The 11,084-nt window shown below is 39.2% G+C and overlaps 1 protein-coding gene across 1 annotated transcript; it reads left to right on the forward strand.

Annotated features, from left to right (window-relative positions):
* The first annotated feature begins 576 nt into the window (after positions 1-576).
* Positions 577-10,943, forward strand: LOC109220329. The gene is made up of 8 exons (XM_019384792.1): positions 577-1,180; positions 2,405-3,670; positions 4,985-6,673; positions 6,899-7,981; positions 8,323-8,427; positions 8,521-8,610; positions 10,096-10,206; positions 10,278-10,943. Exons 1-8 carry the CDS (start codon positions 1,121-1,123, stop codon positions 10,815-10,817), a joined length of 4,944 nt encoding a protein of 1,647 aa, XP_019240337.1. The 5' UTR covers positions 577-1,120; the 3' UTR covers positions 10,818-10,943.
* The last annotated feature ends 141 nt before the right edge of the window (positions 10,944-11,084 follow it).

The raw sequence follows: 11,084 nt of genomic DNA on the forward strand, positions 1-11,084 counted from the left end.
GTGTTCAACGTTTATCAATGAGTATTTTAATAAGAACATGCAATAAATGTAGACAATGACAATAAATGTAATAAAGAATATACTGGAGTTCCAGCATACTTATCCTGGAACTCCAGTATAATATGCTGGAGTTCAAGTATACTTATGCTGGAACTCCAGCATAATATACTGGAGTATATTCCGGGTTTTAAACAGTGTTTTCGCTCAGATTTATCTTTACATAAAAAGTGGCTAAATTTCGATTACTTTTGAAATTGGGCTATTTTTGAACGACCAGTTGTAAATCTGGCGATTTTTGAATTTCTCCCAAAATAAACCAAACATAAAATACACAAAAAAAAAAGAAAAGAAACTAACATAACACCTCGCTCATTCTCTCCACCGGCCTCGAACCCTAGACCATAGGGGCCAGAATTTCAGCAATTCTAAAAAGGGCCCCACCCAGGAACAAGTGGAACCCTTGTGATTGGCTTAAAGTCAATCATTATGGAGATACGGAATACTTTTGTTAAAGAAAAAAATACATAAAGGACCTCAATGTCAATATGGACAAAATTTGAGGTTATATTAGTAAGAAAATAAAGTCACGAAGACACCATCTTCTTCCTCACAGAAAATCAATGCCCCATGGAATAAAAAATTAATTTCACTATTCTCAGCACATTCTCTTATGCAGCTAGGTTCTTCAATGGAGGTCATCACTCTCCCAAAACCCTAGAAAATTGAAAGAAAAAAAAAATTAAAGGAAGAAAAACACCGATTAAAAGTTCAGCTTTTTGAAGTTTCCGACAAAGTTCATTCCTGGTTGTTTCTTTTCATCAATACTCTTCCTTTATTACTCAAATTTCAGTCCCATTTATCGAATTTGGATACCCATTTTCCTCAAAATCATATTTCGATCGATGTTCTGCATCCCTTTTCTATTTTTGAAAATTTAAACATATTCAGAGCTTGTATTTCTTAATAAGATTAGGAAAGGCGTTATTTTTTGTTCAGAAGGATCACATTATTTATTTGTTGTGAGAAAAATTGTTACTTTTTATATTTTCCTGCTACTATTGCAAATTAGTGATTAATGTAAAGGTATTTTATTTTGGGGTTGGGAATCTATTGTTGTTTAATGGAGAGCAGTGAAGGAGGGGATGATCAAGAAGGCTCTGGTTGGATGCAAGTTAAAAAGGTCTGAACTTTTCACACATCCATCTCTCAATATTAATTAAGTCAGCTTTTAATGTTATGTTTAAGCTGAAAGATGATGAATGAAAATGGGTTTACTATTAGAATGCAAATCATTAATAACCATGTTTGAGTTGTGTCATTGGCCTAATGTCAAGAATGTACCTCCTGATAATCTGTTGTTTTAGGTATTCTTTTAATAGAAAAGTATCAAAGGATTGAACTTTTCCTGAATTCATGTAGATGAATTAGTTGAATTTTAGTTATTTGAGAAAGAACTAATCATTTTCAATATGTTTCTGAAAAATGGATTGGTGGATTAAACTAGAATTGGGCATATTCAACGGCATTTAGTGAAGAGATGGTGATTTAATTGGGCCAGTTCTATATTTTCTTTCTTGTAATCGGTACCAAAGAAAAGCCCTATAGAGAAATGAAGGGCAGCTGAATAGGTTCTCTTTATCGTATTGCTGAAGCTGAAACGGAAATTTATTGAATGAAATACTCTTACATTTGTATTTTTCTATCGCGTGCTTCATCTATAATCTTCCACTTTCTCTTTCTGATAATCCCATTTGTACGTTTAGCGACCATAGTGGTGTGTACATGCTTCTTAAGTGCTGGATTTATCTCATCGCAAAAACTGAGATGTCCCTCTATCCCTTCACCTCTTTTCACTGCATGGGGTGGGTTCCACTATTCAGGGGTGAAAGGCAGATAATGGAAGACCAGGGGCATCTAAGATTCACAATATTAAGTGTTTATTGCTGAATTGTTATTCAAAAAACATTGTTTAAAAGAACACTGAATGCGATGGACGGCGTCTTGCTTTATCATCCTTATGCCTTATAGCTTATTAGAGTATAAGAAAATTACTCCTTCACTGCAGCTTAAGTGGTTTGAATGGAGTAGAATGTGTGGCTAATAGCGATACATGTCTGCAAAATATGCAAAAAGAAGAAGAAAGGAAACAGTAATAAGAGAGCAAAACATGTAAGTACAGTTCTGGCAATTCTGTGTTTAGGAGATTCACCAATAAATCAATCTTTCTTCGGATTTGAATTTTGAATGCCTTATTTCTTGTATGCTCTGTTTCTTGTCATTAGCAGATGCTATATGTATCAAGATTAAACTGCACTTTTCTCATCAACAATAATGTAGAGTGCCTCGCATTTTGCCCAATTAAAATCTGTATATTTGTTATTCAATGTGTGGACTTCTTGTGCAGAAGCACAGACACAGTTCAAAGTTTTCACTACATGGTTGGGTTGGAGGATCATCTCAAGGAACTGCTTCTTGCAATCCAGAAAATCAGCCTTCATTGGGTGTAAAAAGTGAAAATCTTAAATCTGTCGTTCAGCATTCAAAAGGAAGTGGACGTTGCATTAGACATGATGATGTTACTTCAATTAAGAAGGAAGATGCAGTGATTGTGCACGATAAATGTGTGGTCAGTCACAGTAGTAATTCTGTTAGTTTAGGTTTCCCAACAGATTCCAATCAAGGAGTCAGTCAGGAACATCCTCAAATAATTAACCATGACATCATATCAAAAATCAAGTGGGGTGACTTGGATGATCGAGCTCTAACATCTCATTTTGGAACTACTGTCCAAGCAGAAATTAAGTTCGGTGACATCCAAAATCATGATCTGCTTAGTACAAAAGCTGATCAAACAAGTGATCCGTTTGTACACACTTCTCCAACTGATCTAGAGAAAAATAGATTGGTTACTGAGGAAAGCCATCAAGTTGTCAGCTCGAATCCTTTGTCTCCCAAGAGTGAAGCTGTTGATAAAAATTGTGTGAAGTTGAAGGATTTATCTTCAGAAGATGTTAATGCTTCTGCTGCTTCTCCTCTTTCTGGAGGGCAATGTGGACATACCCAGCTTGAAAAAGGTGACACTTGCAACAGTCCTGGCGAAAAGCTTAACACTGCTGCCAGAGAAGGGCCTAGTGGGGTAACTGTGCACAGTGTCGAATCTGAAGAAGCTTGCACGGAAATCTCTGAAGTGCCTAGTGTTCATCAGAATATAAAAACAGTGGTCGCTTCAGAGGATTCTGAGCCAGTGCCACCTGATAAAGGAGGATCGGGAAACATTGGGCAGCCTTACCTGGCATCTCCTAGTGAAGAGTTTAGGAGCAAACGAGTTGATTCAATCATTGAGGATTTATCAAACTCTAACTTGAGCACTATTGATGCAGAAGGCATTGGTGAAAGTAAAGAAAGGTTCAGGCAACGCCTCTGGTGCTTTCTCTTTGAGAATCTTAATCGAGCAGTAGATGAACTCTACCTACTCTGTGAACTGGAATGTGACCTGGAGCAAACACAAGAGTCTATTCTTGTTCTTGAAGAAGCTGCATCTGATTTTAAAGAACTGAGTTCAAGAGTGGCGGAATTTGAGAGACTGAAAAAATCCAGTTCTCATGCGACTGATGGAACACCTCTGACCATGAAGTCTAACCATCGCAGACCACATGCTCTCTCATGGGAGGTGAGTACTCTAGCTCTCATTTTTCAATGTTTTAAATTGGTAACTGTAAAAAATTACACAACACATAAACAAATCAATCTCAGCCATTTGGAAGTTGAAAAACTGCAGTTTTGAATGCATGCATACCAAGAATATCTGCTGGCCAGTCATTATTATATTCCATCTATGCTAAAGAAATGGTTTTGCATGTCTTTTACCTGGTTTTTTGGTACTGGCAGCGCCCACAGTTTGGGCCAGGGAAGTCCTTCAGCTCGTTAAACGGAGGGATATATTGTCTTTTGAAATACGCTTCCCCCAGCAGGCAACAACACTGGGATTCTTGAACTTTCTTTTCATTTATTTTTACCTATTCGATAGTAATTGGATGAACAATCATGACAACATCGCCCTCTTTGGCACCTTATTTGCGTGTGTGTGTGGGGTGGGGGGGGGGGGGGGAAGAATTATTTTGTACACTGAAGGCGGATCTAGAATTCGTAAGCTGCAGGTGCCACTGTCTTTAATGTAACCTACCACTAGCAATGGAGATCGAATTGGGGTGTACATTCGGTCAGTTTTATCCGTTTTAGGTTAATTCGGTTCGATTTACAAGGTTTTTGTTTCATTAAAAAAATCACGCGATTTGGTCCAGTTCGATCTAATTCTATGTTCAAATTCTATTGACAAAAAAAAGGGGTTTTTTTAATGACCAAAATTCGTCTGAGGCCAACCAATTAGGAACAACCGCAGCCTTTAAAACCTTAAGGATAATGGGCCCGCCTCCCTAATCTTCTCCACTTAAATGCTAGTCTTAGTTCGTATGGTGTTGGGCTCGAACCTGTGACCCAAGTCGCAAGTCCCTCAACCTCTGCCACTTGAACTAAGCCCTAAGGGGAGTTACTTTTTTCGTAAATACTAGGCTTAGTTCGTATGGTGCTGGGCTCGAATCTATGACCCAAGTCGCAAGTCCCTCTACATCTGCCACTTTAACTAAGCCCTAGGGGGAGTTATGGATACTTTTTCTAGACTTCACTTTTTTCGTTAGAAGCAGCCAAACTTATAGGCCTAAACCAAAAATCCGAAATAACCAAGCCTATTGATCCCGAAATTGAACTCTAGAAAACCTAACCAGTCTTTAGTTTTGGATTGTAATATCTTAAATTTGAAAACCGAAAATTCAAACCAAAGTTTTCATAATCCAAACCGAACTACCTGACGCCCACCCTCGTTATCAATGTTTATTATACATACAGATATACATGGATAAATTGATTATCTACTCCTTTTTCCTTGTGACAAACTGTTAAAATGGTATGATCTTTCCTCTAAGTGCAGGTCCGCCGGATGACAACTTCACCACACAGGGCAGAAATACTGGCTTCATCTCTTGAGGCTTTTCGAAAAATTCAACATGAAAGAGCTAGTTTGTCAGCTACAGGGATGGAGAAAATGGCATCTAATTGTTATGATCATCATTGTGGAAGTTCTAGTGTTGCGGAGACATATAATGAGAAAGGTGACAAAAAAAGCAGTTCAAGTGAATCATTAGAGAAAAGTAGGAAGCAGAGTAATGCATCTAATTCTTCTCTGGGTAATTTGAGTAGAGAGAAGAGGCACGTTGATTCGGGAAAGTCTGCTTCTCATGCATCTAGATTACCTCCTAAGGAGGGGGTTTCCTCATCTGTCGGTGGAAAGAACAAGAGAGACAATGAGAAAAATCTTAAGCCAATAGATCACTTGAAGAGGCATTCTGAAAGAGACAAGGAAAAGCGAAATGGAAGCTCCTGGAGATCCATGGATGCTTGGAAGGAGAAGAGAAGCTGGGAAGATGTACTCTCCACTCCATACCGAGCTTCATCTCGTTTCTCGCATTCACCTGGCATGAGTAGGAAAAGTGCAGAGCGTGCACGCATTTTGCACGACAAACTCATGTCTCCTGAGAAAAAGAAGAAGTCAGCTATTGACTTAAAAAAAGAAGCGGAAGAAAAGCATGCACGTGCAATGAGAATTAGAAGTGAGCTTGAAAATGAGAGAGTTCAAAAGCTTCAACGAACATCTGAGAAGCTGAACCGTGTAAATGAATGGCAATCCGTGCGTAGTATGAAATTGCGAGAGGTGATGCATGCTCGGCACCAGCGCAGTGAATCCCGACATGAAGCTTACCTAGCTGAAGTTGTGAGAAGGGCGGGCGATGAAAGCATAAAAGTAAATGAAGTTCGATTCATTACTTCACTCAATGAAGGGAACAAAAAGCTCATCTTGCGGCAGAAACTGCATGATTCTGAGTTGAGGAGGGCTGAGAAGCTTCAAGTGCTAAAAACTAAACAGAAAGAAGATATGGCAAGGGAAGAAGCTGTTTTGGAACGCAAGAAACTAATTGAAGCAGAAAAGTTGCAGCGCCTTGCAGAGACACAGAGGAAAAAGGAAGAGGCACAGGTAAGAAGGGAAGAGGAGCGTAAAGCATCAAGTGCTGCACGCGAAGCAAAGGCTATGGAACAGATGCGGAGAAAGGAGTTTCGAGCCAAAGCTCAACAGGAGGAAGCTGAACTCCTGGCCCAGAAGTTAGCTGAAAGACTCAGAGAAAGTGAACAGCGTCGTAAAATTTATCTGGAGCAAATACGGGAAAGAGCTTCAATGGACTTCAGAGATCAGTCTTCGCCATTATTCCGTCGTTCCGTGGCTAAGGAGGGGCAAGGTAGATCTACGCCAATCAGTAACTGTGAAGATAATAACGAAAATAGTGGTGTTGCTCCTGAAGGCTCTACGCTTGCTACTGGCCACATGGCTACCCAACATTCATTAAAACGAAGGATTAAAAGAATTCGCCAACGACTTATGGCATTGAAATATGATTTTCCTGAGCCTTCAATTGGCGGTACTGAAAATGCAGGTTTTGTGTATAGAACTGCAGTGGCAAATGCGAGGGCGAAGATTGCGAAGTGGCTCCAAGAACTTCAAAGACTACGTCAAGCAAGAAAAGAAGGGGCTGCAAGCTTTGGACTAATAACAGCTGAAATAATTAAGGTGATATATTACTCTTCTATGTGAAGTTTGTTTCACTTGCCTTCTAATTCTCAATGACAATGTAGTGGTATTAAGATAAAGGAGTTGTTTATCCTGCCATGAATAACTGCAACATAAAACAACGTTGGCTAGAATCAGTTTTTGAAAATATTGTGGCTTTAATAGGTCAACTTGTTTCATGAAATAATAGTAACTTATTGATTCTGGCATTTTTTTTGTAACTAGTATTTGGAGGGAAGGGATGCTGAGCTGCAGGCTTCTCGTCAAGCTGGTCTGGTTGATTTTATTGCTTCTGCACTTCCCGCATCTCACACATCAAAGCCAGAAAGCTGCCACGTGACATTGTACCTTCTAAGGCTTCTGAAGGTTGTACTTTCAGCTGCTGCAAACAAGGGTTATTTTCTTGCTCAGAATCTACTGCCCCCTATAATCCCCATGTTGGCGGCAGCTCTTGAAAACTACATCAAAATTGCAGCCTCATCAAATGGCTCTGCTTCTGCCAACCTGGTTACCTGTAAGACATCAACTGACAGGTTGGAGTTAATCTCTGAAATTCTGGATGGTTTCCTTTGGACTGCTGCAGCAATCATTGGTCATGCAAGTTCGGATGAGCGTGCCCTTCAACTGCAAGATGGTTTGATTGAGCTTGTAATTGCTTACCAAGTTATTCACCGGTTACGGGATCTTTTTGCACTTTATGATAGACCACCTGTAGAAGGTTCACCTTTCCCTTCATCAATCCTCCTTGGCGTAAATCTGTTGGCAGTTCTTACATCAAGATTCAGAAATGTGTCTTCAATAACATGTAAAAACTTTCCTACTGTATCAACTCGAATTAATGAAAACAGCGACATCGAACTTGCTGAAGCTGCAGACTTGAAGTCTTCTTCTCCTTTATGCAATTCCCAGAATGATGGTAAATTGGTATTTCCCGCAGTAAATGGAGGTGTAGCTTCGTCTTTGCCGGATGTACCAGAGGATAGGCCCCTGGATGAATTTTCTAAAATAAAAGAAAATGAGGGCTCAGTTGTAATTGATCAGAACTCTGACAAAGTTGACTTACTTGCTGCTAATACGGAAACTGCAGATGTATTGCAGGAATCTACAACCATCGTGACATATGATACCCTTCAAATGGCCGAGAAGAAATCTCAAGATAATAGTAAAGGTCATATCAGTGGAAATGCATCGGTGTTGAAGCAGGCTGTAAAGTTTCTTCTTTCTGCCATATCTGAGACTGGCTTAGTCTGTCTTCCATCAATGTTGACAGCTGTATTATTGCAGGCTAACAATAGATGTTCTGAACAGGTGAACTTCGTGAATTTCATTGAATTTGTTTGTAAAATCCAGCTTTGAGGTTTTATGCACGGCTGATTTTGTGCAATTTTGTAGTCCATGAATCTAACTGGGCTTTCTCTGTAAGCATTAGGATGTAGTCGAACCTCATATTTGTTTGCTACTTTGTTGTCTTCTTTAGTAAACTTCTCTACCATATGCATGTAACATTGAATCCTTCTAGTACGGGAAGTAATTGTTTGAAACTGTTCCTATGTTAAAGGGAGATGAAACCTAACCTTGAGTTTACTTGCGTTCATAGTCTGCTTATCTCTGTGTCTACCACTTAATCTTACTGAAACCTTTCTTTGCAGGCATCATTTGTCCTTCCATCCAATTTTGAAGATGTGGCAACTGGTGTACTAAAAGTGTTGAACAATTTAGCATTAATAGACATATCTTTTGTCCAGAAGATGCTCGTAAGTCAATTTGGAATTTTTGCATCAACTTTCCCTTTCTAAAAGTTTTAGATGTTAATAAAGTGACTCTTTATTCTCTTTTCTGGATCACAGGCCCGACCAGATCTGAAGATGGAATTCTTTCACTTGATGAGTTTTCTTCTCTCTCATTGCACGAGCAAGTGGGGCGGAGCAACTGACCAGGTTTCTTTCTGATGCTTTTGCTTTCATGTTTTGGCCTTCAAATTGTACACCTCACAAGTTTATTGGACTTAGAAAGGTGCTGTTTATGCTAGTCTTGGAAAGCCACCGTGTCTTTTGGTTGGAGGGTAGGAAAGTGCAAGAGAGATTGTCCATTTTCATTTGGAAAGAAATCCTAACTCACGTTTGCTTACCATTTAAGCTGACGGACGATAGGAAAGATTGTCAGTGTATTACTTGATGGTTGTCATACGTTTCTTAGAAACACCGAATTTTCTTGTATAAATAATATTTCTTTGATAAAGGAGTATAAATTATATAATTAAATTCGCAATTCCTAGATATGAATTGCAACCATCTAGTAATGAGAAGACACAGCGTGAGGCTTTTACTCTGTGAAGGTCTACATTGATGCTCAACATTGTATAAACTTCGCGTTTATATCATCAAATATGGTTTTGGAAAGAAGGATTTCCAGATTTGGGAGTGTTAACGCCGAGTGTCACGTGGGCCTTCATATTCTTGAAAGGGCTAAAAGTAGCGCCTTTGCTTTGTTCGTAATGAAAAGGAAGGAAAGGATCTTAAGATATTTTTTTCCAGGGGAGGACTTTCTTGATCGCCTCATTCTTCAACCATGGGTTAGACATTGGATAGACTTGGTTTGTCTGGAACCTTCTGTAACTTTTCTGACATGTAAATGTCAAAACAGCAAGTCAGCAATCAAACAGCCCTGTGAACTTCTCCGATTAAGATAGATCTTGAGGCAGAAACCTTATGAAAAATAGCTCGGCAGATATTTACCCTCGCGTTGTAGATTCTCTACCTTTTTTGTATACCTGTTGTATCCGAGAGCTTTCCCATTGCTAATAATATCATTTAACTTATAAAAAAAAGATATTTACCCTCGCATAAAACATAAAAGATCTTAAACATACAAGGTCAATAGCAAAACGGATCTTGGTGATTGGATGGCTCCCTGTTGTAGTTCTCTGTAATTACCACCTGGCCCTTGTTCAAATAAGTTATGAACTTATCCCTTGTGATGTTAAGGTATCTCAGTCTTGTTTGACTTTTTCTGGATTCCAGAAATGAATGAGAATGTTCCTTGGATACAGCATTTTATTAGGAAAAATTGTAGTTTCCTGTTAGAGAGCAGCAGCAATAACAACAACCCAGTAAAATCCCACAGGTAAGGGGTCTGGGGAGGGTAGTGTGTACGCAGACCTTACCCTTACCCCGATGGAGTAGAGAGGTTGTTTCCGATAGACCCTCGGCTCAAGAAAATGAAAAAGACAATATATCAGTACCATCAACAGAAACCATCGAAATAATAACAGTTAATTGTAGTTTCCTGTTATAGAGCAGCATTAACGGTTAATGGTTTTTTAAAGTTTTGTTGGGAGTCACTGTTTTCACATTTATTTGCTTGTTGTCAAAGTACAGGACTGATTAATATAGTCTTTTCTATTTGGGCATTCTGTGTCTCAGATTGGTTTGCTGCTGCTGGAATCATTGTCGCTTCTTAGTTATTTTTCATTGTTCCATCATGACAACCAAGCTGTTCTTCGATGGGGAAAGAGCCCTACAATTCTTCACAAGGTACGTGAATCTTCTGTGCAACTTAAGACTTCACCTAAAACATATATTTAATTGTGGATTGTGTGGCACAGGTATGCGACCTGCCTTTTGTGTTCTTTAGCGATCCTGAGTTAATGCCAGTCTTGGCGGGGACCATGGTTGCTTCCTGCTTTGGTTGTGAACAGAATAAGGATGTCATTCAGCAAGAACTCAGCACAGATATGCTCCTTGCTTTGCTGAAAGCTTGTAGAAGTAATCTTCCATCACCTGATTCTTTTACAGTACCTAATAATCCATCACTAGATGAGGCTGGTGCATCTGCTCAGCTGGTTCCTGAACCTAAAAGCCTTCAAGTTGACGTCCCACTGAGATCAAATCGCAACAATCAACGCAATGCTAGGGCCCTTTCCCAGAGAGGTGGTCCATTGCCAACTACTAGAACTGGCAGAATCCGAAGCTTAAGAGACAATAAAGTGTTGAAACCTTGTGAAGGCAAGGGTCTGAAGAGCAATTCATCTGTGCCTGAGAGTACTGCCGCATGGATGTTGCACTCTAGATTATCTACTGATGTACTTGATAAAGCAGAGCAGTTTTTTGCTGCAGTTATCTGCAATGAGAATGGAGAGTTATGAATTTACTTACTGTATAGTATATCCATTTTTGAGTGCTTAATGCCAAATAAGCACGGTATATGACACTAATCTTCTTTTGAGTATATCCATTCTTTTGAGTGCTTAATGCCAAATAAGCACGGTATATGACACTAATCTTCTTTACAGTGATATACTAGTTATCACTTCGGAACTGCTCAAGAAAGATTTAGCCATTCAATACTTATAATACTTCTGTGGCAGTTGAAAAGTCTTCACTTGCTCTGCTGACACCCACTTAGAACAAAA

Source organism: Nicotiana attenuata, unplaced genomic scaffold (genome assembly GCF_001879085.1).
Source record: "Nicotiana attenuata strain UT unplaced genomic scaffold, NIATTr2, whole genome shotgun sequence".
Taxonomy (NCBI): domain Eukaryota; kingdom Viridiplantae; phylum Streptophyta; class Magnoliopsida; order Solanales; family Solanaceae; genus Nicotiana; species Nicotiana attenuata.

Coding starts and splice junctions, on each gene's coding strand:
- LOC109220329 (XM_019384792.1), top strand. CDS start 1,121: ATGGAGAGCAGTGAAGGAGGGGATGATCAAGAAGGCTCTGGTTGGATG. Junction 1,181..2,404: donor GTTGGATGCAAGTTAAAAAG/GTCTGAACTTTT, acceptor CTTCTTGTGCAG/AAGCACAGACACAGTTCAAA. Junction 7,982..8,322: donor ACAATAGATGTTCTGAACAG/GTGAACTTCGTG, acceptor CTTTCTTTGCAG/GCATCATTTGTCCTTCCATC.